Here is a 27,302-nt window from a genome sequence, read left to right as displayed (position 1 = left end):
TCGCATGGACGATACTCTCTGATGATGATGGGCAATTATGTATTCATTCTGTGGTTGGATAGTCTATGATATAGATGCAGACACTCATTAATGAGACAGGGAGATGGAAATGGACCCCGTTCTCGCGGATGCTCCGTTGTAACCGCACGTCAAATCATTCTTAAAAAAGGAAAAAGAAACCTAGCAATGGGTGCCAACTTGACATGTATCTCTAATGTTGAAAGGAAGATGTTCCATGAAAGATAATCTATGAAAGAAGGAAAGAAAGAAAAGAAAAGTATCCAAAGGATGATGATGAAGTTGTTTGCTGTTCTTTGCTGGCATCTGACAAACAACATGGAAGAATCGATGCAATGCGTCCAGGTGATCTGCGGCTCTTGTTGAATAGATGGAGGCAAATCTTGTCAAGGAGGATGGCGGTGTATGAAGGGAGAGGAGTTAGTCCCTCTTCTTCCCCCATTTCTTGGGCATCCTCACCAGCCAGTACAAGAAGAGCGACGCCGCAATGTTGAAGGCGATGTACGCCATGCCGATGCCAAAGTCGCGCCATCGATGCGAGTAGCTCGAGCTGACGCTCGTGAGAAAGACGTTTGTGTCGGCAATCGGGCAGTAGCTGCAGTCGGATGTGGCGTTGCTGTCCCGGAGATAGCCTCCGGCGGCAGAGATGAAGTTGTCGAGGAACTCGCCGCATGTCTGGCCGCTGGGAGGATCGAGATGGACGAGCTCGTTGGAGGAACAGGTGACGTGCGTGTTGGCCAGGCCCGTCGACAAGACGGCAGAGACCCAGTAGGTGAAGGGCGAGAGGCGGTACATGAAGATCCAGAAGCCGGGCATGCTGTCGGGGCTGGCCAGGACGCCGCAGAAGACGAGGCACATCATGAAGAGGATGTTGGCCAGGTTGCCGCCCGCCTCGGCGGTGTCGGTGATGGCGATGCAGGCGTGGGCAAAGGTGCACGTGAAGACGAGGAACTGCCAGAACAGCAGCCACATGAGGCCGCCTCGCTCGGTGACCTGGCCTGCCGGGGCGGCGTTCTTGTCGAAGCCGACGGGGTAGTAGACGCAGACGAACATGACGACGGACATGAGCGTGTTCCACGGGATCTCGGCGATGACCTGGGACAGCATGAAGATCTTCCAGCTGTACGTCTTGGACGGCCGCTCGCGGACCTCGTAGAGCGAGCGCTGGACCACAAAGTGCGGCATCTGCTGCTGCACCAGCTGCCCGAAGATGGTGAGGATGTTGAAGATGGCGAACATCTGGTTCTGCAGGCCCTGGATGCTGAGCGGGGCGTTGAGGAAGACGAGGCCGATGAAGAGCGAGACGAAGAGGCAGAGGAAGAACTTGGAGTAGATGTACGACGGCGTGCGCCAGATCTGCTGGAAGACGCGCTGCGTGACGATGAGGAACTGGGACCAGAAGGGCGCGGCGAACTCGGCGTACGAGGCCTCGTCGTTGGCATCATCGGGGTGGCCGTCGGCGTTGCTGTTGCCCTCGTCCTTGAGGCGTTGAAGCTCGGCTTGGACGTCCTGATATTCCTTGCTCTCGAGCCAGGCCCGGTGCCAATCCACCTCCGTCGTGGATCCAGGGGCAGCACCGATGGCCTGCAGCATCCATTCGGCCGGATTCTCGTCAGGGGAGCACTTGGGGGCGCCGTGTCGCTCGAAATACGACGTCATGACGGACGAGTTGTCGCCAACGTCACCGAAATAGACGGTCCTCCCGCCCTTTGCGAGGAACAGGAGCCGGTCGAAGCGCTGGAACAGCATCGCGGACGGTTGGTGGATGGTGCACAGGATCGACTGGCCTGCCTTGGAGAGCTTTTCCAGCAGGTCGAGGATGGCCCAGGACGTCTGCGAGTCGAGGCCCGAGGTCGGCTCGTCGACGAACAGCAGCAGTGGTGGCTTTGCAGCGAGTTCGACGCCTATCGTCAGCCTCTTCCGCTGTTCGACATTCAGCCCCTCGCCCAGCACGCCGACGACGGCGTCCGCATACTCCTGCATGTCCAGCAGCTTGATGACCTCGTCGACATACGCCAGCTTCTCGGCCCTCGGCGTGCTCGCGGGCTGGCGCAGCAGAGCGCTGAACTCGAGCGCCTCGCGGACCGTCGTCGTCTCGAGATGGAGGTCCTGCTGCTGCACGTATCCCGTCTTGCGCTGGAACGAGTTGTCCCTGATCTTGCCGTCCACCAGCATCTCGCCCGTGATGACGCCCATGGAGATGCGGTCGGCCAGGCAGTCGAGCAGCGTCGTTTTACCGGCGCCAGACACGCCCATGAGGGCGGTGAGGGTGCCTGGCTTGACCCAGCCGTCGACGTGGTCGAGGATGCGACGCGGTTCGCCCTTGATCTTGATGTCGTAGCAGACGTTGCTCCAGTGGAAGACGCTGGTCGAGGCCTGGATCATGGTGTCGCTGTGCTCGTTGGTGGTATTAACTGCTCCCCCCTTTTCGACGACGGGGACGGGGCCTGATAGAGAGGATTCGGTGTCGCTCTTCTTGGGCGTCGTCGAGGAGGACAGGAGCTGGGCGCGGCGGAAGACGAGGACCTCGCCCTTGGACTTTTTCGCCTGGATGAGGTCTGTGGCGACAAAGTAGACGAAGTGGTTGAACAGCACAAAGGCAATCAAAATGCCGACGTTGCGCCACTTGTGCGCGTGGAAATACCGGTATTGCGAGTTGATGTAGGCATCGCCGCTCACAAAGTCCTGGCCCGGGACGGACCCGACGGCGGTGCAGGCGCGGTGCGCGGCCGTGACGTTCTCGTAGCCCGGGACAGAGGCGCTGGGGACGAAGGCGTTGCACTCGAAGCGGCGGCCGCTGAACTCGTTGATCATGAGGGCCTCGAAGCCGTAGGCCACGGGGTCGAGGTAGTTGATCCAGCGGCACCAGCCAAGCATGTAGTCGACGGGGATGACGAAGCCGGTGAAGATGACCATGGCGAGGATGAGCAGCGAGGCGGGGACCATGGCCTGCGAGAGGGTCCGCGAGAGGGAGGCTCTGCATGGGCGTGAGCGAGTGTGTGAGAATGTGAATGAAAGAGGGGAAAAGGGGGGGGGAGGAGAAGAAAACTCACATGGAGCGGAAGATTCCGGACATGGCCAATACCATGAGAAACACCACAAAGAGAAAGTAAAAGAAGGCTCCCGGGGTCCTATTCAAGTTGGCCATGAAATAGAGCACCAGGTTGTAACAGATGGCATTCCCAATCTTGTAGGGCATATCACAGAGCACCGACGAAAACGCCTCGGCAGACGGGAGATGGAAGCCATACCGCGAATGCTTCTCGACAATCGGCCGCTGCGCATACTGCGTCAGAATCTCGAGCGCGCTCGAAAAGGCATTCGACAGGATCGCGACATAGAGAGCCGCCGCGCGGCCGTAGAAGCTGCCCGTCGTCGGCTGCAGGTTGTAGAAGAGCGACGAGATGATGAGCGCCATGGCCGTGTTGGACAGCCACGCAAAGATGGTCAGGCTGGGGTCGCCCACGAGCCGTCGCCAGCCTCGCCACAGGCAGAGCCTGATCTGCTGCGAGTACGAGAGCGTGTAGGGGGACTTGACGCGCTGGCCCTTTGCCTGGGTGGATTTCTTGTGCTGGCGAAAGGCCTCGGCGTCGGGGCCGCCCAGGGGATGCTCCTGGTTATAGGCCTCGATGTCGGCTTGCAGCGTCTTGTAGTCGTCGCTGTTCCTCCAGCAAGTTGCGAATTCGTCAGGGGTTCGAGGAGCACGACTCTCCCAGCCTGCACGAACGATTCGCTCTGTCGGCGCCGTCATGGAGGTTAAGAAGTCAGGAACCGTTTGGCGCGCAGGGCATTCAAAGCCCAAGTTGACAAAATAGTCCTTGGCTTTACCGGTAGGGCCAAAGAAGATTTGTCTTCCTTCATACAGAACGAGGACCTTGTCAAAGACATCATACGCGCTCTGCGGTGCCTGATAGATGGACACGGCGCTGGTCTGGCCAAAGGTGTCGGACTGGAGACGCAGAGTCTTGCAGAATTCAATCGCGTTTGCCGAATCCAGGCCACGAGTCGAGTTATCCCAGCACTGGAGAGGAGCGTTTGACAGCGAGGCCTCGGCAATCGTCACTCGCTTCCGCTCTCCGCCAGACACGCCGCGGATGTACTCGTTGCCCACGCGCGTGTTGACCGTATGGCTGATGCCGTACATGGCCATCACGACGTCTCGGTAGTGCGCCGCAAACTGCTCGCGAGAGACACCGGCTGGCAGATCCCGGGGGCATCTCGCCATGGCGGCAAAGGCAAGCGTATCGCCAACCGACAGCATCGGGAAGTGCACGTCGACCTCGGCCGTGTAGATGGCTTCTCCCCTGTGCTGGGTGTGCATCTCCCTTGCGCTGATGCCCTGATAGTTGAACTCCGTCTCGCCATCGATGTAAATGCCGTTGGTCTCGCCCGCAATCGACTTGAGAAACGTCGAGCATCCTGCGCCAGGCGGTCCCAACACGACGAGCATCTCCCCCGACTTGACGACGCCGTCGAGGTTCCTCAGGATGTCAATCCGCCTCCGCCCGCCCGTCTTGCGAAACGCCTGCCGAGCGAGATCCGGAATCGACAGCCACACGTTTCCGACATCCTTTTGGAAATCCGTCTCCGTTCCGTATCCGTAGACGTTCATGTTGCGAAACGAGATGCCGCTGCGCCGGAAGCCGGATCCGTGCTCCGTCGCGTACTTGGCCACCGTCTTGGCCCATGTCCGGCCGTTGAACTTGCTGCTCATGGGGTTCAGCGGCGACTCGGGGTCGTCGTTCCCGAAGAGCGAGCCCGGCTGGCCCTGTTCGTCGATGCCCGAGGTGTGCGTGTACTGGCGGGCGAGCTGCTGCACAATGCTCAGCCGCCGCTCCATCTCGTGAGTGCTGTTGCTCTCTGAGTAATCATCTTGGTCATCGTCGATGTCGTCGTTGATGCCGTTGTTGTTGCTTTGATTCATCGATGCCTTCTTGTTATCGGCGCCGAAGGAGGGATTCTGCTGGCCTTCAACGTACGTCTGGGCGCTCCCGTGGGCAGAGTGGGCGCGAGACTCGGAACTTGAGTAGCCCTGGTCTGGTTTCCCAGCCATCTTGATAGTCTTTGTCTGTAAAAGTGATGTTCAATGATCTGGAGCATAAGGGTTGTTGATCTGGTCAAACCAAGGACAATAGCTGAGGACAGTCGACCAACACTATCGCGGCTCTCGATGTCCTCAATATCTCATAGCCCGAAAGAATGCAAGATGGTCTACTTCCAGACCCCTGACACGATTCCATCGGATACAACGGCTGATCTGACGATTTACAAACTATATATCACCAAGCATCGGACAGCCGCAACCCGCCAACGCACCGGCCTCTCGGATCTCCAGCATTGCAAACCTCCGAATCAACGAGCCGAACCAAGACTGGCAGAATCCACTACACACATGATTCGTCATTCAGGGGGTCCTCATATCTCTGCAGGTTGAAAGCCCACGGCAAAGCTGAAGCAAAACACATCTCTCGTCTCCTGGCAGTGGAGAGCCTTGCCTTGCTTATACGCCGTGTTGCGGAGTCTGAATAGAGTTATCTGCCTCCCCCTCGACTCCGCTCGTCCAATCACTGGACGCCGCACCACCGGGCTTCTGGCAGACCCCGAGCGGCCGTCTGCTTGACTCTTTGTCTCTCGGGGTGTCGATGAAGGCACGATTCCGCCTCTGCTCACCACGACCCGGAATGTCTCGAGCCTCCTGACTCTTCCTGGCAACGTCGTACTAGTACCCTCGTTCTTCAGCCCGACTCGCGTGGCTCCCGATCTTCATCATCTGTGATTCGATACTTCAGAGACCCGTACCACTTCGCGAACAAAGTTTTGTCGAGCTAGCCGTCTCTGCTGATCATGCATGGGCCTGACGGGCGTTGACTACATGTACCGAGCTACTACCTAGGTACTACTTCCGACTACTTCCGTCTGGTCGAGTCTTGAACTTGACATCAACTCCAATATGTGAACATTCCTGACGTCGCACGGCAAGCGTCTCACTGATAAAACACACATCTTTCATGAAATCTTAGTCTCCTCAGTCTTATTTCCGCCTCGCTCTCAACAACTTCAACAAGCTGAAGCCAGCCTCCACCTCACACTTATGGATTATTCCACAATGAGCTCCTCCGCGGACTCCCTTCCTCCCCACCAGCCCGCAAAGGAAGCCAGGAAACTCGCATGCCGCCTCTGCCAGAAGCGCAAGAAGAAGTGCAACCGGAAAAGCCCATGCTCAACGTGCATCAAGGTGCGTGTCTTTTCACCCACGGCCAAGAGAGAATGGAAAAAAAAAGTCTCTGGCTCTCTTTTGTGCCACATGCTCCATACAGTTGAGAGATTCACATGCCCGCTGACATATACAATTTGTTCTACAAAACAATTCAGCTCAAGGTCGTTTGTCAGCCAAGCGCACCCGCCGCTCCGCGGAAGAAGAGGCAGTCGACAAAGGATCTGTTTGCACGCCTGGCCTGGTGCGAGGAGCAGCTGCGGCGGAATTCCGAGTGCCGGCAGTGTCTCGAGTGCAGTAATCCGTCCTCGTCGTCGTCTTCTGCCGAGAGGTCGACGGCGGAGATTGCAAAGAGGCTTTCTGAAATCAAGGCTGATCCGAGCATATCGTCTGCGTCGACTGCTTCTCCTTCTTCTTCTTCTTCTTCTCCATCTTCATCATTTCCCCATTTCTTGTCATCACCGCCATCGTCTTCATCATCATGACCTGATATTCGGCTTGGCCAAACTGATGATGGGACATGCTGTACTCTTAATATCAACAAGAAGAGAACCGTTCATCATGAAAAGAGATACCACGACCTGTTGTCATAGACTCAAAGCCTCTCGTAGCAAAACCCAAGACTCTTGAACAAGACCGACCTCCAAAAGCTGGGGCATGGCCTCTTCTTCGTTATTCTAAAAGTGGAGAGCCGTCCCCTTTACCGCCTTCCATTGGCTCCCGTCTCAACCTCCAATTGCTCTTTTTGGGAAACGCCATGCGGAGTAGCGGAGAGTGGCCGGCCAGGGATGTTTTCTCCCAAGGGGGCAAGGGGGCAAGGGGGGCCTAACGGACTTTTGGCGGCAGATGCTCCCCTCTAGTCTCGCGAATCATAGGGCTTTGACGCCCGTCCATGGATCCCTGGCCGCCCAAATACGCGGATAGCCTGTGTGGGTTGTGGGATGTTTTAGAATACTAGGTAACGTTTAGACACCAAGTACATAGAGTCACAGTGTGTCGTGGAAGTTGCCGCTTTCGGGACTGTGGGCGTGAGACTGCGGCTATGTACTGCTTCCATCAGACTCTATCCGTTCCATGTCGTCCGAGTCCCCTTTTGAAGATCCTGACGGGTCTTATGCCTTGCTGCTATTGGCGTCATGAGGATGCATGAAGACGTGTATTATCTCCGTTGGATGCCGGTTCGACTCGGGCACGGATGGCTTCAGCTTCCCGAGCTGATCGCTCTTTGGAAAACTGCTATGATTCTGAGTTGGCAATCCAATAGTGTTACCAAGTCGTCAAGATTGATTGTAAATGATCCAAGTCCGCGATAATGGCAGAACGTTGCTCTCTCACATTACCTCAGGATAACATGTATGATTCCATTTAGCTCAACGGCGTGATGGATGAGAAACAGGGCTGTCCCATCATATCCCAATACTTTTCCAACCAAACTCGTGCATTCTATCTCGCAATCCGCGTGGTCTCCTCAAGCCTCTACGTCTTCATTGCCTCCCTCTCCATCAGCCGCCTCTGCGAGGAATCTAGCTTCCTAGACGCCATCATACTCCTTTTGGTAACGTCTCACTAAGCTGTAACCCATATTCATCTCCAATCTGATTATTCTCAGTGTTTGCTTTCTTTCACGTACAGTAGTTTGGACGTCATCTATCCATCGCTCTTGGGTGCAAAGTTGGGTGCTCATGTTAGCATTCGGTTTCGCTGCGACGTCATCCTATGTCTAGGGTTCACGATTGCCGCTACGGCGTTGAATAGGGCGACCCTGAAGAAGGTCGAACGTGAGAGTTTGTATTGGGAGATTGATGTTGCTGTGAATGAGATGCGGCGCATTTCATCCACGCTGGCCGCGTTCGTGAGGTGAGCGTCAGTGCAGCTGCAACGGCATGTACGATGCAGAGCTAATGGATTTCCATAGTACTTTTCACATGGGCATGTGCGTGTGGCAGCCCTTGTGAGAGGGATGTCGAGTATCCCGTCAGTCTCATGGTGCATGAGGCTTCATCACCGGGACATGACACCACGATCTTCGCGAGCCGATAGATACAATTCACCGACGCCCAGACGATCGAGTCTCGTGCTGAGAAACTTATTGTTCATTTGCGATCTCACGAGTGAACCCATCAACTCTTCATACTATACCGAAACACCTAGAGGAATTATTGGATTCGAGCCGGTGATTGTTCCTGGCTTGGACAGTGAAGCTCATACAGATACCTTTAAGCGTGACTAACGGAATTCCGTTCCATTTTCATGCAAACTCCATGAGCCAATCTTTCCCGAGTCATTTTCACCATAGATCTGTGAAGGATGTTTCTTAGCTGATTAAGCCCTAGTTTGATCGCTCTGTTAAAAGAGGCAGAATATGCGAGGCGGTATGCTAATGTCTGTGGCTCATCGTTAATTCTCATCACTCGTAGCTTAGTGATTTACACAGCCATTATACAAGTAGTAAAGGGGTTCATTCTTGCGTGGCGACCGCATGGATATTATGCTGACCCCATCAAAAGTTTAATGAAGAAGTTTTCCTATCGAGAACAGACAGGACGCGGTCAAAAATCCGGCATATGCAGCAGCAGCGTGTATGTAGGGCATTCCTATATGGCAGATCAGCCCCGAGGCTTTGCAACTGGAGGCCTTCGGCCCAGATATTGACTGTTGATAACGTCCTGATAACGTTCTTCTCTACCTACTCCCAATCAATGAGTCTCGCGTTATCTCTTCCATGGCAAAACTGCTCCTACGCTGGGAGTTCATGAGGGGGAAAAAAAACCCCCATAGAATGCCCCTGTGACGTATCCGACAAGCGATGATTCGGAAACTCAGTCACCCACCTGCGCTGACCGGATTCCTCCTACGTCCTCTTTGATCGCGGCACCAAAGCATCGCCATCGTCTTAGCACTATTGGAATCGGCTGATCACGGAAAATCCCAGGCAAGCATTGAACGGTATATCCAACTGGTCAATAATAGGCGATTTCTGTGCCTACGAAGGAGAGGGTCAGACTGTACTGAGCTGCACACTGACCATATACTCCATGATGAGATACCTCTTCGTTTTCGCGATCCATTACATTAAGACGTGGCGTGGCACTTCTTTCCAAAATTCCATGAATTGGTGCGAGTCCTTCATTTTTACATAATAACAGATGTTCCCCTCTTGCAACAGAGATATTATTAGTTGAGACAACTCGTCATACATCAGGTTTTCACAGGAGGTGGTAACTTAACCGATGCCGCTTCACCTTCCATGCTTGTCATGAGAGGCCTAGGCAACTCATCTCAGCACATCATAGAGATCCCGCACGACGTCTGTAAGTCCAGTCATCGGGAGCCCGAGAGAATGCGCGCTGATGGTCCTCTGGGTAAGTGAGTAGAGGTAAACGGTGAGGAATTATAGATTAGAGACATGCCATTATGAAGGTGAGCGAATATGAGTAAATATGAGCGGCGAATGAGCTTGGTTGCCGCTCACTTGGTGCAGCTATACATTACGCCCTGTATTTAAGAGGGCCAACGATGAGGTCAGAATTGAGGTCAGTAACAATGAAGTCATCAGTCCTGATATCATATGCTCATGGGGTATCTCAAGGAGGCACAGACTCATGAAGGCTTCTCGAGCGTCTTGAAGGTCTATCGATTTCGACTCATCACACGAGATTATCTGTACCTTTGGCTTTGCTTGAGGTGAAGCACTTAGTTCTAGAAAAAAATGTCGTGGCCATCCATGGAAATGAATGAAAATGGCATCATTATCATGAGCTCCACAGCGACCCTCATCACACATGGTTAATTATAAGTTTATTATGTTGCCACACCGAAAGAAAGAGACGCTCAAGTGTTTGCACTGAGAAGAGAAAAGCGCTGCACCTCATAGCAAATCAATCAGTCAAGCGTCTCATGATTCGGCGTCCAGTTAAAGTGCAATTTGCCATGGCATATCTTATCACGTTTGCAGGGTAACTTCAAGGTACGTCGGAAGATGCTGCCTAAATCAGTAAAATATCGATTTCAGCTGGACCGGGATCCGCGCCTAAATACGAGCCCCATTCAGACGCCCCCACTCGTTCTCACAGACACTCGCAGAGCTGCAACGGCGAGAGAAACGGGAGGAGCCGATGCCCTTTTGTGTTGATTTATATCTTCATGTGAGCTTCATATGAGCTGAGATGAGATTTAAATGCCTGATACATAGCCGGATGTGTTTCGAATGCAAATCGATGAGGGATACACGTGACGTTATCGCGCAGCCAAGAGCAGGCAGATCTTATCGCTGCCGACAAGAGAGGGAGAGAATATGAGAGCGCGTGAAGAGAACGGTCCTTTTCAGCACACCAATGAACAACCCACATCGCCGTCAACATGAACAATTCATCGACCGCTGACACGCACATCTCCATCATGAAGCACAACGTCCGCAGTCTTCTCTCAACTGTCAGCAGGCAAGGCTGACTTTTCTGGCTGTATACCTACGCGATGCCGGCAGAGTCGAGATGCGGACAAGCAACACAGATTGACAGCCGATTCCGCGATGGGGACGGCAGCTTCGCACACTATCCTCGATCAAGGACGCAGTGAACCCACCGAGATCGAGAGATAGAGTGCGGCTGATGCCTCTGGCCAATCCCGTGGCCCTCGACGCTCGCCAATCTGGGGTTCAGCTTCGGCGAATCCTCTTTTGTCCGACTCAGTCGAATCACGGACCGCCTCTGCTGGGCCTCGCAGAGCGGAATACGGATCGCTCGGCAAGAAACGTGCGTGCAGAAAGTCCCTTGATCGGGCCTCTTTGGGAAACCAGGGCCTCTGTGTATCCACTGACGATTGTTGGCTGGTCTGGTCAACGGCCAAGGCGGACTGCCTACAGACCGAAGGGCGCGCGATTGCAGCCCAGTCGATGCTGCTCCCGACACATGCTTGATAAATCCGAGCTGACCCTACGGTTCTTCGTCTTCCTCGTCTTCCTCTCTGTACCTCGATTCCACCTCGTTCTCGTGCGGGTCGCCGGTGAGAACAGAAACAATACAATGCTGCGTCTAGCCCTGCTCCCTCTCCTGACGGGAGCAGCCCTCGCTGCCACTGGCGATGCCACCTTGACCAGCACGGGATGCGCCGACTCGTCTGGATTCGAGAGCTGTCAAAAGCAAGCAAACGACAAGGTTGGCTCCTGCATCGCCCAGGCCAAGAAGGACAATAGCCAGCAGGAACTCTTGGCCTGCGGCTGTCAGAACTACGTCGACAACTACAACTGCTATTCCGCCTTCTGCTGGAACCGCGTCTGGGAGTGCGAGTACCAGGAATACATCATCGACTACTTCCTCAACTGTCCCATCGCCAAGCTGCCGGTGCCCTATTTCCCCGCGCCCAGCAAGGCTCCCGATGCGTGTTCTTGCAACGTGGGCAAGGTCTTCCTCGCCATCCAGGACGCCATCCAGGAGACGGCGACATGCTCCAACAATGCAGACTCGGGAGACGCCAGCAGCAATCTGCAGCAGATTCAGGGGTGCGATTGTTGCGAGATTAGCGGTGCCCTCTCAAGGTGAGTCATCACACTCCCTCTGGCCCTCTGCTCCAGATCATCATCACATCAGACACATCCGTACTAATCAGTACCAGTCTCTACAACATCTGCCCCGATACCGATCCCAAACTCATCGGACTCTCAACCGTCTCCCAGCTTCAGTCACAGCTCAACACAGACTTTGACTCGTGCGGTTCTTACATGGATACGTACGACTGCGTTACTGACCTTGGGTACTCACTCGATGGAGTCACCAAATACTACAAGCCGACGGACACCGTTCCAGGGGGGACGGCGACGCTCAGCAACGCTGCTGGAACCGTGACGTCGCCTGCTAGCGGCACCGTCTTTTCCTATACCAACGGAGGCGATGGGACTGTTTATACGATTACCGCTGCGGGCCATGTCTCGGGTTCGTCGGGTTCGGATTCTGGCTCTGGATCGGGGGGGTCTGACGGCTCAGACTCCAGCGGCTCACAGACAACGGATTCCAGCGACGCAGCCGCAACGACTGCAAGTTCACAAGGAAGCGCTACCGCCGCGAGTCCAACCAAGACCGGATCCAAGAGCGATGCTAGAGTGGCTGCCGCAAGCCTCTACTTGGCAGCAGTGGCCATGGTCGTGCCCCTTGTTGCTTGTTTCTAGACGTCTAATAGATTTACGATAGATCCTATAGCCAATGCGGTCCGACACCTTTATTCGTTACCATGCTGCATTCTATGATTCATGAATCCTTTTAGCAGCTTGTAAGGACGATGGGAGAAGATGGGAAGAATTGAATGGCGCTTCAAGAATCTTGACCTAAGTTTGGGACACAGAAGATCCCGGGCGAAACGTTCCATGGAGACGAATAAGCGCTTCCACTTACGCAAACTCTTCCAGATGTTCCAGCATTGTCGGCCAGACGTGGGCTGGGAGATCCGCATTCAGCCAGAAATTTCCCTCCAAATCTCTCCCCATGATGACAATGACGTTCGTGGCAAAGGAGCCCATCTCTAAGCTCTGGGAATGGTAGTATACGGGTCGGGCCGGTGTCTTTTGGGACCGACCCGCCTCGACAACGGCTGGGCTAAGGTCCACCTTTTCCAGAAACGCGGCCTTGCTCCAGTTGGAAAAGACGAGGAAAGCCATGTCGCTGTCTCCAAATACAGGAGGGTTACCGTTGCTCAGCATGGACTCGTACGCCAGCGCAGCCACGGCCTTCATCTGCCCCTCGGTAAGCTGCGACAGAAGAGTCTTTCTTCCCTCAAGCGCCAACTCCCCGACGCTCATATCGACCGCTTCCCGACTACTGCATTGTACGAATGCTGCCGAGGGCGCGTTGCAGACATAAGCGGCGTCTTGCTCAAAAACCGACTTGGCCCGGTTACGAGGATCAACTGCCTGCAGAGCCATGATAGATCGATTCGGGGCGAGGCTATGCGCCATTGTCTTCATGAATAGCGCCACAATGATGTCGTTTTCGCTGATAAACGAGGATGAAGAGCCCGCAGCGCTGCTGGTCTCTGCGGATCTGGGTATCTGGTCCCTGGCCGCCTGAACAAGTGCGTCCATGGTTTTCTCCGGGATGCAGACGAGCCTGGAATGAATCGGAGAGTTCCACCACGAGTCAAAGATGAGTCGCAGCCCAAACGCCGCAAGTCGCCAGCCCGTCAGCTGCTTGTCGGCCAGGACATACTTTTCGGACGGCTGCGCCTTGTAGAGTCCGGCCATGGAGTCCTTGTAGAAGCCCTTGAACGGAGGGACGGCCTCGGGCTTGCCTGCCAACACGAGTTGCCACGCGTTCATGACGGCCATCAGCCCGGCGAGGTCGCTGATGACATGATTGAAGCTGATCGAAACCAGGGTTCCGTCGGTAAAGTTGACGACATGGAGAGCGTACAGCGGAATATCTGCATACAGGTAATCGTCCACGCATCTTGGTGCACCTGGTCCAAGGGCCAGCGATTGGTAGTTGCGAGGGCTTGGAAATGTCGTGAGCCTGTCTGATGAAGATGGCAGCTTGGATGCTTCAGGGTGCTCCGCCATGCGCATGTTGAAGCTCGCCTTTGTGAAGTGGAGCGGCGGTCGATCCTTGGTAAAGGGGCATGGGATGTGAATCTCCGCTGATCGATCCGGCTGATCTCCGAGTCAGCTTGTGCTTGGCTTCATCATGAGATCTTGATCTTGATGTCGATCTTGCTGCTTGATGCCATCGTCACGAAGACAGTCCGTCTACTTACCCTGAGTCGCATCCTCCCGCCCAGCTTCCGCCAGCCCTCCATTTGGAAGAGTTGCGACAGCGAATCGCCCAGCTTGTCTGCATCGAGCACCTGGTCGAACTTGAAGGTCCACATGAGCGTGAAGCCGCGCAAGGTGGCCGTATCGTCGAACAGATGAAGGGGCGCGACCTCGTCGGTTGGCACGATCGCCGGTGCGCGTCTTTTGGGCCCGACGCCGAGGAGCTGGGACACGTACGACGCCATCTCCACCTCTGGGCTGAAGCCTGGATGACAACTATCTAGAGGGCTGTTGGGGAGAGGTGAGGTTGGGAGGAAGGCGCTCCATTTTGGTGTATGACCTTGGTGTCTGACAGGTGATAAGCCACTCAGCAGGTCCAATCGAGCTTTTCCCGTTTTAGATTCGACGCCATGGATCTGATGCCGGGGGCTAATGCGCTGTGTAACGGCGTTGCTGCAAGATTGTAACAGACGATTGTTTATTGAAGCGTTGATGTAGTTGTGAACTTTTAAAGGTAGCCCCCAATACGCAACCGAGTCCTTTGGTACCTACTGTACGCCGTGATGCCCATACCTCTGTACCATTTCTGCAAGTGAGTCCAATGCCGTGATCAAGAACCGTGGTCATCTCCTGTGTAATTCTTTCGGGCACAATCTGAGAACTCAGCTTGAAAATGGACACGTCTTCATCTAAACGCTGGGCGGCCTGAAGCCTCACCAGTGAGGCGCTCACAGTCGAGCGGCGCACCTGCTATTCGATTCTGCCATCTCCTTGTAGGTACACCACCTTTCCCCGCTCCCATCATCTGATAATCCACTTCCTTTCTTTTCACAATTCATGTCACTCAGCTCTATTTTTCATTGAGATGACGTCTCGGGATACCCCATGCTTTGCGGCATCCAGCAGGGCTGAGTAGCGCTGCTTCGAAGCTACAAGTCTCAATCGTCAACGGCCGACAGATTGATGTCACTGCAGACGCTATTGATGCGATCGAGTAGCATGGAGGGTATGTCGGACATTGCTGGACCGGAAAAAGAAAGATTAATTGATACAGTTCCTGTCAGGAAGTTCGATGCCGAATCCCTTACACAAATACGCATGACCGCCTGGCCTCGCCGCCCATCCTCTTCCTCGCACGAGTTGCCGCCATTGTCCGACAAACCTTATGGCCTTACGACGTTGGATACCTTTCGCCTTCCTAGCGACATTCGAGTATCTCATCCTCGAGCTGCGGAAAGCCTCGATTCTAGCGGACGCATTTGATACACCATTGGTGGCTGTTACTTACATGGGATCCGTCCGTTCACGAACCCATCATGTTCGTCACATTGATCTAGTTCATCGTGAAGCTTGTTGCTGTGATCTTTTACATCCAAGTGTGCCCTAGTGCGGCTCGATATATCCGTCTCCTCGGAACAATCTCCGAGAAGTGGTATGTCCGGCAACCTTTTACATTCCGAGACTTGTTGGGGGATGGCTCCCGGCTAACTGCTCTCATGCCCCCATGTGCATACTGGCGAGCAGCGTCAAAAACCCCCACGTCTTTGGATCAGTAGTCTGAAATTGCAGAGACGTTGATGAGAAGAACTCTTAGCCTCCGTTCACACTGTTCGGTTCAATGTCTTTTTACAAGCAAACACCCACACCACGACACTATTTCGCAAGGGACTTCGACATAATCTCGCCTCGATTACTGGCGAGACATCCAATATGTCCATTCTTTGTTCCATTGCCCAATCGTCGTCTCCTCGTCATCATCGCTAACACTTTGGCCCATGCCAAAAACATTCGGCAATCATCAGCGGCATGTCACTACTCGCATATCAGAGCCTAGTAGAACGTATCCTCAAAATCGCACCGAAAGATCGTCGCTCAGCTTCTCCGAATTCGAGGAAAAACGTTTCTTCAGAGTATCCCCGCCATCTGCACCCACCCCCCAACATCTCCAGTTCCCCAATCACAACCTTCCCATGACAGCTTCCTCCACCAATTACGTACAATTCCGCTTCCGCATTCTCCAAGTTACCGTCCAATTGTTCCAGATCTTCCCCACAGATGGCCCCCAAGGCACTACAGATTCTGTGCTTGGATTGCTAATTTCGCCTGAAAGGCCCGAATCATCTCTGTCCTTTGCCCACTTTTACCCCGGACGGGCACTCGCCTGCGGCTGTCGACGAAAAGGCACGAAATGACGTCGACGAGACGACGAACCGACACCGATGCCGACACGAGCTTGGGCTTTGTTTGCCTACCGAGACGATCGACCGGCCGGTTCTATATACATATATAAGGACACAAGGTTTCTGGGTCGTGGGCTGGGGTGCGTGATTTGCTGTGCAACGTTGATAGGCAGAAACGAGGGAGGTCTCTTCTTCTCGATCTATTGCTGGCAGTCATGGTTCGAAAGGTCATCACCTCGCTGCTGCTCCTCGTGAGCTGCGGGATTGTTACTCCTCACTCTTTGCACAATGACACTTCGTCATGTTCAGCCCGAACTCTACATCTCAGTGATCCGCCCTATCAGGATTACTTTTACTCAGACTGCCACGTCGATGCGCAAGCTGTGGTCACCAGTCCCCTTCCTAACAGCAATCTTTCCATCATTGGCCCTCGGTTCATTGTCGCCTGGCCTGCTGGCAACAGTGGCATCTGCACCTTTTTCCAACCACAGAGCGGCAAAAACGGTAGCCTCGCCATTGAGCTTGTCAACTCCACGTTGGGAAGCCCACTAGGCCCCGTCTACCGCAAAACCAAACAGTCTGCTCCCCCTGTTGTGGGCGTCGAGGGCATTCTCTCATTCAATGACTCGGCTGAGCTGCCGATTGCTATTCTGGGCAGCGTCAGAAACATTCGCGATTTTACAGAAGGCCCAAGTCTCCTCAGCCCCGTGATCCAAGCCGGCATCAAGGTCACCAAGTATCAGGATAATGGCGCGCAAATCAGTCGGAGATGGCTCGACAATGTCACTACCACTACATTCACGCTTGTACCCTGGAGGAACAGCGACAGCCACATTCGAATCCACAACACAACGCTGCGGTTTGGTTCCGGCTTCTACCACTTCACCGCCTCGTTCAACTATCCTCAGCTCAAGCAGCTGGCCCCGAGCCAGATATTGAACGACCAGTCTCAGGCACTTGTCAAACAACAGCCAGAGACGGTCTCATCCCTCTCCTTCTTCTCATATACGGAGAAGCTCCTTGCGGGAGGATGGCGTTTTCTCACATACTTTGGTCGTGACAGCATGATTGCGGCACTCCTACTCCAGCCTATCCTCAGCACCGGCAATGGTTCCGCCATTGAGGCCGTCATAGGAGCAGCGCTTGAGCGGGTGAACCGAACAGACGGCTCTGTCTGCCATGAAGAGACCATTGGCGACTACGCGACATTTGTCAACCTGCAGAACAATATCACATCCACAGCCGCTGGCTTCACGTACCCAATGATTGATACAGACTACTATCTCCCCATTCTCATGGCACGATACTTTGGCTCTTCTCCAGATCGAATCAAGCCACTGCTCAGCACAAGGGCTGGAACCATTGATGTCAGCAATGCAAACCTGACCTGGGGCGATCTGAGCTACACCACTGCCAGCAAGATCATGAACCTCACTGCGGCCTTTGAGCACAACCAAACAGTGAACAATCTCCTCGCTCTCAAGCCAGACCAGGTCGTAGGCCAGTGGCGCGATTCCACATATGGTCTTGCCAACGGCCGCATCCCTTTCGACGTCAACTGTGCTCTGGCACCGGCTGCCCTGTATGCTATCTCCAGCTTGGCAGCCATGCCCGGCGTCTACCCCAACAACTCTGTTACCAGAGATTGGGCCACGGCGGCGGCGCGGAGGGCCAAAGTGTGGGAAGACAAGGCGCTGCAGTTCTTCCAGCACAATATGACCACGCAGACCGCCGAGACAAGGCTGAAGCAGTATATCAGCAAGGGCACGTTCTACAAGGGCCCTACCAATGGCGACTCGGTGTCGAACTATTCCACCGATGGCACCGTGATTGATTACGGATTGGCCATCAACAGCACCGCTACGCCAGAGATCATCCCCATCTCACATACGGATACGGCCTTTCGTCATTATCTACTCAACACGACAGACGACGAGCAACTGACGACGTTCATCAACGCTTCTGCAAATGCAATCTTGCGTCCGTTCCCAGCTGGCCTGAGCACCCCGGTCGGCATTGTCGTTGCCAATCCTGCCTTGTCCAACAACGAGGTGCTCATTGCAAACTTCACAAACTCTGCCTATCACGGCACAGTCGTCTGGAGTTGGCAGCTGGCGTTGATGGCCAAGGGACTCGAGCGGCAGCTTGAGCGATGCCGAGGCGTGAATGCGACAGATATCCCATTGTCGGTGACGAATGCTACCGCGATCCCCCAGTTTTGCAGCAACAAGGGCGTGCTCGGTGCTCTGAAGAACGCATACACCAAGTTGTGGGATATCATCGACGACAACACGGAGCAGCTCGAATCTGAGGTATGGAGCTGGACGTACAACAATGGATCAGCGCAGGGTTTCGAGTTTTCTCCTCTGGGCGTTCTTCCTCCTCCACCTGGAGTAGGAGGTGGAACAGAGAGCGACGTCAGACAGCTATGGAGTCTGACGTTTCTTGCTGTGAAGAGGAGCAAGAGTTTTGAGTGAGCGAGGAGTGAGCAGCTAAGTTCCTGAATGACTTGCTTACGAATTAAAGAGGAATTAGAGAAAGAAAAAGCCGCTCGTCATTTTTATGGTATCTTTCTGTATAAAGCCGAACATATATCTCGTGATTTCGCAATCTGATGCCAAAAGGGATTCTATTTACTCCGATCGATGCCGTCGTTCTGTTTGTGTAATGACGCGGGGATTCCTGATCTCGCGATGTGTTCTCCTGGCTTCCAACCGCAGGCGGACTTGGGCCGTCCCGGATCCGGCTTGCAAATGGAAGCGACGAGAAGCACAGAAGAAGAAAAGTAATGTATGCGTGAACCCGTTCCTTGTTCCTTGCCGTTGCCGTTGCCCAATGTTTAATCCACCTCTTTCTTCTTGTCGCCAACTGGTTTCTCACGCCCTTTAATTCCGTCTGCTGCTGCGATGCCGGCGCTCGCGCTGATGCAATGGCGTTGCCTGTCGCCTGCTTTTATCCTTTTCTTTGTCTTTTGTTCTGTCCGAGTCCTCCAGGAGGCTGACTTCGGACGGGGCAATTGAGGGGTTCACCAGGGTACTGCTCCCGTCGTCGTCTTCATGGGCAGGCAGAGGTTGTGCTTCAACTTCGAATGGAATCTGACTGTATCCGAGAGCTCTAGGCGTTCGCAGCTTGGGCGCCTTCTCGCCGAGCCCAATCTTTGATGCCGCCCACGTCAGCCAGCCCTGGTTTGGAGGAACCCACTGACCGATGTTGAGCGTGTAGTGTCGCTGGTCGTCTGGCAGATTCAGCCAAACGAACTCCCGATTGCTGTTGATGCGGCCTTCCATGACAAAGTCACCAATTTCTTCGGGAATCTTGAGGGCCTCGGCGATGAGGATAGGCTGATATGCGGGCACCAGGAGATGAAGCCGCGTTGGGCGGAGAGGATGGCCTCGCCGGCGAGCCTTATACTCCATTTCGTTGATGCGCCGCCTTGCTGCAATCATGAAGACGAAGACGGAGTCGATCTGGTTGGTGTAACCACAGAACCTGGTCCCCAGCGGCTTCTCCTCCAGCAGATGGAAGAATCTGGGATACCAATCGTCATCCGGGTGCCATAGGAAGAACCAGTGATTGACGGATGCGTCATCCGATGTCTGCGTGAGCCGCTCCCGAATCATGCTGTGGACGTAGTCCGGAAACTCCTTTTGGGCGATGAGTGCCGTTTGCGCGGCGAGGCTGACGGAGATGTCCTGCAGCTTGGCGGCAATAAGCTGGAGCGCCTGGATCCCCTGATATGTCTGGACAATGTTGACGCCGATGCGGACCGTCGTCGCAATCATGCTGAAATACGCAAATATTCGGGCGCTATCGCATACGGACTGGCCCATGACCTGCATGGCGGGAATGAATCTGTTGAGCCCGTCGGCCATCTGGTTCGCCCTTGGAGCGAACTCATTGACCCTGCCGGCCAGCTCGTGGGCCTTGGACAGCGTTTCGCCGATCTTGATGATTCCGTTGCCGGCCTCGATGGTCTTGACGATGGGCGTCGCATTTGTGAAGAGCTTTGCCGCTGCTCTGATGGCTTTGCCCTTGTATGACTTGTCCTTGAAGACAATGGAGAGGAGGTCTTCGCCCATGGCGATGGCGATGTGACTAATACCGTCTGATGAGGATGAAAATGAGAGGAGACGGTGAGAATACGGGCAGATTTGGGGGTATAAAACGTGAGTGTTTGCCGCATGCAAATGCAGGACAGAGCGTTGCAGGGACGAGTCAAGAGCAATGAACTGCTAAGCCTGCAATCGCGGGGGATGAAGCAAAGTGTCTTCTGTCGCAAACCGAAGGTCAGTCATAGGCGCATTGATGTCGTGAAATTCAGCTTTCGCGGCCCAAGAAGAAGCGTGACAGAGATGCATCCGACCGTTGTCCGCTCCACTCCGGCTCCCTTTTGAACCGGGGGCTAGCAAACCAAACCAAAGTAGAGGCCAAAACAGCCCTGTTGTCAGGCTCCCAGTGACGTGGCAGAGCGAAAGGCCATGGATGTTATCGCCTCTCTTGAGTGGAGGCTTGTGCTTGGACAAACTGGAGCTCGTCATGCAGGCTCTTATTGGATGGCTTCCAAAGTGTCGGTCTGCAGCTCAAAGAGGCAAAAAGAGTCAGGGGGGGGGTAGGAGGAGATGCAAGAGAAAGGGCCCTGAAGCTTGCTGCCAACCGCGTCTTGCCCCGGGAGTACAGTAGAAGGCTCAAAGTGGCTGTTCATGCAGTGCCTGATCGAATGCAAAGAGCAGCTCAAGCTAGAAGCGAGGCGAGGCAATGCTTCTCCTGACGATCCTGTGCGAGTGGGAGAAACAGGGGGGGCTGGTACGGGATATCTTCGGTTCGTGGTGTTCTAGTTCACCACCAGCTGCGCCCATCTGCTGATTCAAACAGGTTCAAACGCGTGCAAACAGAGATGAGGCGACAAGGCTGATTGGACTTTTGCCAGCAAATCTTGCGTCTCCTGATTGCTGTGCGTATAGACCACCGCCATGGTCAATGTCGCTGGGAGAAGCAGAGGCTGCGCGACATGTCGGAGACGAAAAGTCAAGGTGCGCCCTGCTGGGTGATGACTGTTCAAGTTCTATAAACTCATGTCGTGCCATTGAAACAGTGTGATGAGTCGCTCCCAGATTGCCTGCGATGCCTCAACATGGGGTTGAAATGCCCCGGAGCCCGCACAGACGCCTTCTTTGTCCACACAGTTGTGGATGCATCAGATACCCTCGGGACCTTGAACTCGAATAATGAAAGATCGCTTCTTCGAATCAGCGCCAACAATCGTCATCCCGTGCGGCTGCCAGCACCACAGCCATCGCCAGCCGGAGCCTTTGACCAGCTTTTCGTCTCTCACTTCATCGACAACTTCTTCGGGGCTTCGAGGCCATCTCTGCCTGTGCCTGGCGGATCGTCAAGGATATGGCTGCACGAACTACCCGAGTTTCTTGCCTCCTCCTCTCCATCTCCGGTCCAAAGCTCCATCCGGGCGGCATCAATGCTCAGCTATGGCACGGCAGTTGGCAATGCCTCCATCAAGACAGAAGCATGCGGATGGTATATGAGGGCTCTGCAGAGTCTCCGACTTCTGCTGTCTCACGGCGGCTCATTGAAATCTTCTCCGGAGAGTTCGGTCTGCGCAGCCGTCATGCTCATCCACTTTGAGACTTTGGCGGGGACCAGCCCCAGGGCGTGGCTGAAGCACGTCAAAGGCGCAGCTTCGTTGCTCGAAGAGCAGGGACCTGAACGCTGTCGAACCGGATTTCTGCATCAAATCTTCAGCCACCTGCGTCTCCAAACGGTGCGTTCCGTTTTGTTGCGTGTCTCTCGTTGGCAGCTTGAAGTCCCTAACCTGGTTGAAGCGATGCTGATAGCCTGCCTAGTTTGTCGCAGCCATGGCTGACAACGAGCTTCATCCCTTTGCGTCACCTGAATGGACCACCATTCCATTCGAGATTCAGCCAAAGCTCATCTTTGACAGAATGGTCGACATTCTCTTCGGTGCTCAGAGATGCTTGTCCATTGCCAGCCGTCTCCTCACCTCCAAGCCTGAGCAAAGAGACCTGTTGAAGCATCAACTCGATCTTGCCATCCAGGATGCGAGACTTCAGATTCATCAATGGCGATCAGAGGCCCTCTTCTATGCCTCTCGCAAAGACGGCCAACAGCATCAAGAGGAGCCGGTAGCTGACGCCCAGCTTGCCGCGTCTTCTGATCGCCTCCATTTCATGCTGCCATACAGCGACGTTGCATCAGCAGCCCTGGTCACGCTCTACGATGCGGCCAATGTCATTGTGCTCCGTTTATTGTGTCTTGTGTCTCCCGAGGCAGTCTCGCATAATGCGCGTATTCAGCACCACTCAGAGTCAATTTTATCAGCGCATGCCATGATCAAGACCTCGCCAGGCTCTGTACCAGCTCGCAGCTCCATCATGTTTGTTCAGCAGCTGAAGACCGTTGCCCTGTGGAGTCCAGCTGCGCGGCAGAGAGCGTTGGCTGTCCAGATGCTCCAGGAACAAATGAATCAGAACAGAGGCTTTGCAGACATTTCGGCGCCATCAAATGAGTACTTTGCTCATGTGGCGACGCATATCCTCAACAATTTCCCCGTCGACTGAAGGCAACGGTCCGGAACCATGGTCGCACTGAGGTCAGCCCATCTATCATCGCCGGCTTGATATGCAGCCATCACATCCCATCCAAGCCGTTTGCGACTCGCCTAGAATGAGAACAATCTCCAGCAACGGAAGATGGCACTTTCGCCAAAGTGGCTTGTCGTATCGCAACACTAGCCAGATTGGTCAACCAGGGGTAAACTTCTGCGGCTGAGGGAGCCTGGCGTGCGGAAGAGCCGTCCTCTATTGCCAACTGGCTTGGGCTCGGTACCAAGGCAATGAGGAAACCACCTGGTCCAAGCTCCCGGTTCGATTCGGGCAGCCCTCTGTTGAATCTCTCTGGCCCTTTGCCGCACCGAACATGAAGCCTTGCTTGGCTGGCTCAGGTTAGCTTTGCGATTTAGCGGCTCCACAGTTGATGAAGCTCTCCCGAGATGCACCGTGTGAGGAAAGTCGATTCGGCGCTGGTGTTGAAGCAGTCCGCACATCTGGGTCGATGATCCTGAGCTCTAGACGTATATTAGGCTGTTCCACCATCGCGGTGTCTTTCTCCGTCCGTCCACATCATATCAACTCCGAGACCTTGCGAAATAACCTCTCCGTCGGCTGTCGGAGAAAGATCGAACCATCTCGGCCAAGATGAAGATTGCCATCATTGGCGGTGGCATTGCCGGATGCGCAGTGTATCTCGAGCTGAAGAAGCATCTGCCAAAGAATGGGGAATCTGCTGAGGACCACGAAATCACAATCTACGAGGCTTACGACACCGGAAAAGATGTCACCTCGGACGATCGAGAGGAAGGCCCGACGCATTCGTCCACCCTCGTCGTCGGCGGCGGGCTGGGCATTGCTCCCAATGGTCTTGGTGTGATTCAGCGCCTTGACGAAGCTCTCCTCCGGGATGTGACGCGTGGTGGATACGTTATATCGCGATACAACATGAAGAACAAGAATGGGAGCCTGCTCATGTGCATCGACATCAAGAGCCCCGATACAAGCGAGCCAGGAAGTCCCTCCAAGAAGCTCAACATGGTGGCAAGCAGCCGTCATTGGTTTTGGAGGTGCCTGAGGACTCGCATTCCGGACACGGCCATTGTCAACAAGCGAGTGTCACAGGTCACCGCCAACCCAGAGGGGAGGAACACTGTCCAGTTCGTGGACGGAAGCGATCCTGTAGAAGCGGATCTTGTGATTGGTGCCGACGGTGTCAAGTCAATTACCAAGAGAGCCCTTTTTCCGGATGCCGCAGAAGATCCATACCCTCCTCATTACGAGTAAGTGCTAGAATAGCTTCTCATTGTCAACCTGACACTTGCTGACCGTCTCTATAGAGGCCTTGTCGGAATCGGAGGCTTCATCCCGGCCGCTGGGTTGGAAGGGTTAGTCGAAAAGGGGTCCATGAACTTCATCTCTGGAGGAAACGGCTTCTTTGGCTATTTCTTCTCAGAGAGTCATCCTTCGGACCCTAACCGCGAGTCGCCTTACGTGGTGTCTGAGCCAGGAGATACGCTCGCCTGGTGGTCCACATATGAGATCAAGGAATGCCCCAATCGCAACAATCTCGATTTGGCCGACATCTCCAGGCAGCTGCGAGAGAGGCATGCACAGTGGAAAGATCCAGTCATCCAGCGAGTTATCGAATCCGCTCGAGTAACAAACATGTATCCCACCTGGACGTCGCCACCGCTGCCATCCTGGGAGCGCGATGGTGTTGTCCTGCTTGGAGATGCAGCCCATGCTCTTCCATCGACTTCCGGCCAGGGCGTCTCACAGGTATTAGAGGACTGTGAGTCGTTTACGCTGTTTCTGGCGCATCAACTGGCACGGAGAGATTCGAGCAACCCCACGACGCAGAGACAGGCCATCACCAAGGCCGCGAGACAGTACATGGACCTTCGGAAACCACGGGTTACAGAGATCCTCGAAAGTGCGAAGAAGATTCAGAATTCGAAGCGCGACATGGGCATCATTCGCGAGTATGCAATGTATTCCTTCTTCAAGCTTCTGGGTAGGTTGAAATTGTGACTTGTTGCGAGTTGGTTCTCCTCGCAAATAGAAACTGACAATTGTTCGCTAGGCCTCTTTCCCAACATGGCGGCGAAGCCGACACGCAAGATATACGAGTATAACGTTGCGGATCAAGTTGCAGAAGTAATTGCTAGTGACAGCTAGCGACTTTGTTTCCATTCGATGGACGGCAAGCCGAGGTGGACTGGCCCATGTCTCCAGCACTCACTGGACCATTCAGATTGCTTTGGCGAGGACGGAATGCCCTGCATAAGAGCAATCAAAATAGTTAGGCGCGCGGCGTAAAGGGTCTGGCCTTGCTCGTTTCTGGATCCTCTCCACTCAAAAGGCAGGCAACGGCGGCGAAATAGACAAAGGAGGTAGATGAAGAAATGAAGCAAGGTAAAAATGGCTTGCCAATCCACAGCTGGATATTCTGCGTCTGTGACCCCTAGAAGACGAGCCGACCGGGCTGCTTGTCCAAGGGAGTGCCCTCCTCCATCTCAGCATCGTCGCTCCAAAGCTTGATCGCGACGACTTGGTCATCCTTTTCAGCCAGAGCAATCGCAGGCGGACCGCCGATGCTGTCTTGTCCAACTGGTACGCAACACAAAGTCAGTGGCTGACCATCATATGAAGGGTGATGACCTACAGTGGAGTCCTCCCAGGGTGAAGCCGTAGTCCTCGTTGATAGGGTTGTCATTGAGGGTAACCATCTCCAGATACCCGTCATATTCATCTTCGTTGTAATCATCTCCCAGCACCTTGGCTGCCGCCTCACGAGTGAGATATGCCGTGGAAATGACGTTGAATATGCCGCCATCGTCGTAGTAAGTGCCGCCGTGCTTCCAGGTAATGCCGTCGTCCCACTCAATAGACTCGTCAAACCTGTCTTTGAACAGTCGCTCCCAGACCCGCCACGTATCAAGAGAGGCGCCAAAGTCGAGCTCAGTGTCTTCGTCCGTATCTGCCACCCAACGAAGACAAGCTTCGTACTCGGCATCTCCGTGCTGGGCCCCAGGAATGGTCTCCATCTCTGCCTTCCAGACGCCGGGCTTGCAGTTGGAAATGCCAGAGTGCCAGTACGTCAATTGGTCCCAATCTTGACAATCTCCCGTCATGGCAAAAGCAATGCCATCTGGGGGATTGGGGGGGACGACGATATAGCGCGGGCATTGGCTCAGGAGACGAGCCAGACGATCTCCCTCTTCGACTTGGACGGAATCTTCAATGTCACTCATGACGACTGTAGGGAGGAGGGCGACTGAGATGGAGCGAGGCGTAATCTGCGATATGGAGAAGTCGCCGGTGAGCTGTGAGGCTTCTGCAGATTCGTTAGGACTTGCTGAGGCTCGACCCTTTATAACAATCCATACTCACTGAGGTAATCTATGTCGTCCTTGTTGTCTCGCTGGTGTATCCAATCGGCCACTGCCTAAAATAGTCAACCCACAAGTGGTCCACCAGGGTGGACAGAAATGGTCAGCATGGTCGAGTTGATGCCGAGCGAACCGCTTGACGCGTGGGGTCGAGCAAAACCGACCGTGTAAGCGGGTGACGTGCAGCTCGTGACTCGCATGGCTCAAGGGGCCGCTGCTGCAAGTGGCATCATGTGTTGGGTCGTTTGGTCGTGAAGTCTGGAGACCTGGAAAAGGCTTCGAGAACGAGGTCTGAGTTGGTCGGATCCGTGGAAGAGCTATTAATTGAACGACATTGTGAACATTTGGCGCAACAAAGGAATTCCCTACTCCGGCGTCAGATGCTAGATAATACCTGGACCACGATGACGAAAAGAGAGAGAACAATAGGTCCTTCTGTCGACTCGAGATTTGCATCGTCATGAGGACATGATGAAGGAGAGGTACATGATTCATGCCCGTACAAGCAAAATCGGGATTGGCGTATTCGGGAAATAGAGTTTCGCTATCCGTGACAACCTGGAGTGATCCCCAATTGGTGGAATTGGCGATGATGCCATCATTGAGGTTGGTTCCTTCCCATCCGCGAGAGAATGAGATGATTGATTTGCTGCTTGAAACCCACGCCATAGCAGGTATCTTGCAGGGTAAGGTGAGTGAGCTCTCGAGGTACTTGGTACTACATATCGTGAAGCTTCACACAATGTCAGCCAGAGGATTGAACGCTCGTGAGAACTCATGTACAATGTGTACTGAAGAATGCACGCGGTTGATGCTGCCCAAAGATGCCTCCGTGAGTCGCAAAAGTAAGGCCATATCCATGCAGCCCGTTTGTCTTGACCCCGTATTTTCTATTAACTGTCGGGGCCCCCTGGGACTTTGGTGGTGATGGTGGCCCGATTTAGCGGGTGTCTACCTAAGGCTGCCTGTTGAGTATCGCAAAGCGACGAACAGGGGAAATTGCTCAGCGGTCCAAACTTTTCTTTCACAAGAAACTCGCTCTGTGTCACGTCCAGTGGATGCAAAACATGACCTGGTCTTGCCTGCACACTCGCTTTTTGGTGCTGCCATTGTTGACATCCAACAGGTGACGCCACTTTTTCCCCTCGAGTCCATGGCAAGCAGGAGCTCATGGACACT

General features: G+C 54.2%; 11 protein-coding genes across 11 annotated transcripts; 7 read left to right on the top strand and 4 right to left on the bottom strand.

Annotated features, from left to right (window-relative positions):
- Window positions 1-413: 413 nt before the first annotated feature.
- On the top strand, window positions 414-3,009 carry CCMA1212_010383 (uncharacterized protein; the record flags this gene model as incomplete). Its single annotated transcript, XM_073707430.1, has 3 exons — window positions 414-419; window positions 481-2,418; window positions 2,473-3,009. 3 exons carry the CDS (start codon window positions 414-416, stop codon window positions 3,007-3,009), a joined length of 2,481 nt encoding a protein of 826 aa, XP_073554045.1.
- CCMA1212_010382 (ABC transporter CDR4) lies at window positions 439-5,071 on the bottom strand (the record flags this gene model as incomplete). Its single annotated transcript, XM_073707429.1, has 2 exons — window positions 439-2,995; window positions 3,072-5,071. 2 exons carry the CDS (start codon window positions 5,069-5,071, stop codon window positions 439-441), a joined length of 4,557 nt encoding a protein of 1,518 aa, XP_073554044.1.
- Window positions 5,072-6,124: 1,053 nt separating this feature from the next.
- Window positions 6,125-6,717, top strand: CCMA1212_010381 (uncharacterized protein; the record flags this gene model as incomplete). Its single annotated transcript, XM_073707428.1, has 2 exons — window positions 6,125-6,253; window positions 6,391-6,717. 2 exons carry the CDS (start codon window positions 6,125-6,127, stop codon window positions 6,715-6,717), a joined length of 456 nt encoding a protein of 151 aa, XP_073554047.1.
- Window positions 6,718-7,513: 796 nt separating this feature from the next.
- On the top strand, window positions 7,514-8,187 carry CCMA1212_010380 (uncharacterized protein; the record flags this gene model as incomplete). Its single annotated transcript, XM_073707427.1, has 3 exons — window positions 7,514-7,787; window positions 7,842-8,089; window positions 8,148-8,187. Exons 1-3 carry the CDS (start codon window positions 7,614-7,616, stop codon window positions 8,185-8,187), a joined length of 462 nt encoding a protein of 153 aa, XP_073554046.1. The 5' UTR covers window positions 7,514-7,613.
- Window positions 8,188-11,253: 3,066 nt separating this feature from the next.
- CCMA1212_010379 (uncharacterized protein) lies at window positions 11,254-12,392 on the top strand (the record flags this gene model as incomplete). Its single annotated transcript, XM_073707426.1, has 2 exons — window positions 11,254-11,765; window positions 11,843-12,392. The coding sequence occupies 2 exons, from the start codon at window positions 11,254-11,256 to the stop codon at window positions 12,390-12,392; spliced, it is 1,062 nt and encodes a 353-aa protein (XP_073554055.1).
- Window positions 12,393-12,611: 219 nt separating this feature from the next.
- CCMA1212_010378 (uncharacterized protein) lies at window positions 12,612-14,212 on the bottom strand (the record flags this gene model as incomplete). Its single annotated transcript, XM_073707425.1, has 2 exons — window positions 12,612-13,865; window positions 13,970-14,212. The coding sequence occupies 2 exons, from the start codon at window positions 14,210-14,212 to the stop codon at window positions 12,612-12,614; spliced, it is 1,497 nt and encodes a 498-aa protein (XP_073554056.1).
- Window positions 14,213-16,362: 2,150 nt separating this feature from the next.
- Window positions 16,363-18,624, top strand: CCMA1212_010377 (uncharacterized protein; the record flags this gene model as incomplete). Its single annotated transcript, XM_073707424.1, has 1 exon — window positions 16,363-18,624. One exon carries the CDS (start codon window positions 16,363-16,365, stop codon window positions 18,622-18,624), a length of 2,262 nt encoding a protein of 753 aa, XP_073554051.1.
- A 408-nt stretch (window positions 18,625-19,032) lies between these two features.
- CCMA1212_010376 (uncharacterized protein) lies at window positions 19,033-20,226 on the bottom strand (the record flags this gene model as incomplete). Its single annotated transcript, XM_073707423.1, has 1 exon — window positions 19,033-20,226. One exon carries the CDS (start codon window positions 20,224-20,226, stop codon window positions 19,033-19,035), a length of 1,194 nt encoding a protein of 397 aa, XP_073554052.1.
- A 1,052-nt stretch (window positions 20,227-21,278) lies between these two features.
- CCMA1212_010375 (uncharacterized protein) lies at window positions 21,279-22,740 on the top strand (the record flags this gene model as incomplete). Its single annotated transcript, XM_073707422.1, has 2 exons — window positions 21,279-21,923; window positions 22,006-22,740. 2 exons carry the CDS (start codon window positions 21,279-21,281, stop codon window positions 22,738-22,740), a joined length of 1,380 nt encoding a protein of 459 aa, XP_073554053.1.
- A 636-nt stretch (window positions 22,741-23,376) lies between these two features.
- Window positions 23,377-24,909, top strand: CCMA1212_010374 (uncharacterized protein; the record flags this gene model as incomplete). Its single annotated transcript, XM_073707421.1, has 3 exons — window positions 23,377-24,011; window positions 24,069-24,745; window positions 24,815-24,909. The coding sequence occupies 3 exons, from the start codon at window positions 23,377-23,379 to the stop codon at window positions 24,907-24,909; spliced, it is 1,407 nt and encodes a 468-aa protein (XP_073554054.1).
- Window positions 24,910-25,195: 286 nt separating this feature from the next.
- On the bottom strand, window positions 25,196-26,323 carry CCMA1212_010373 (uncharacterized protein; the record flags this gene model as incomplete). The annotated part of the gene is made up of 4 exons (XM_073707420.1): window positions 25,196-25,341; window positions 25,397-26,068; window positions 26,125-26,155; window positions 26,198-26,323. 4 exons carry the CDS (start codon window positions 26,321-26,323, stop codon window positions 25,196-25,198), a joined length of 975 nt encoding a protein of 324 aa, XP_073554048.1.
- Window positions 26,324-27,302: the final 979 nt, after the last annotated feature.

This window comes from Trichoderma ghanense (assembly GCF_004382785.1).
Source record: "Trichoderma ghanense strain CCMA-1212 chromosome Unknown scaffold_25, whole genome shotgun sequence".
NCBI classification, from domain to species: domain Eukaryota; kingdom Fungi; phylum Ascomycota; class Sordariomycetes; order Hypocreales; family Hypocreaceae; genus Trichoderma; species Trichoderma ghanense.
The sequence above is the reverse complement of the archived record's forward strand: the minus strand, read 5'-3'. Positions and strand labels throughout refer to the sequence as shown.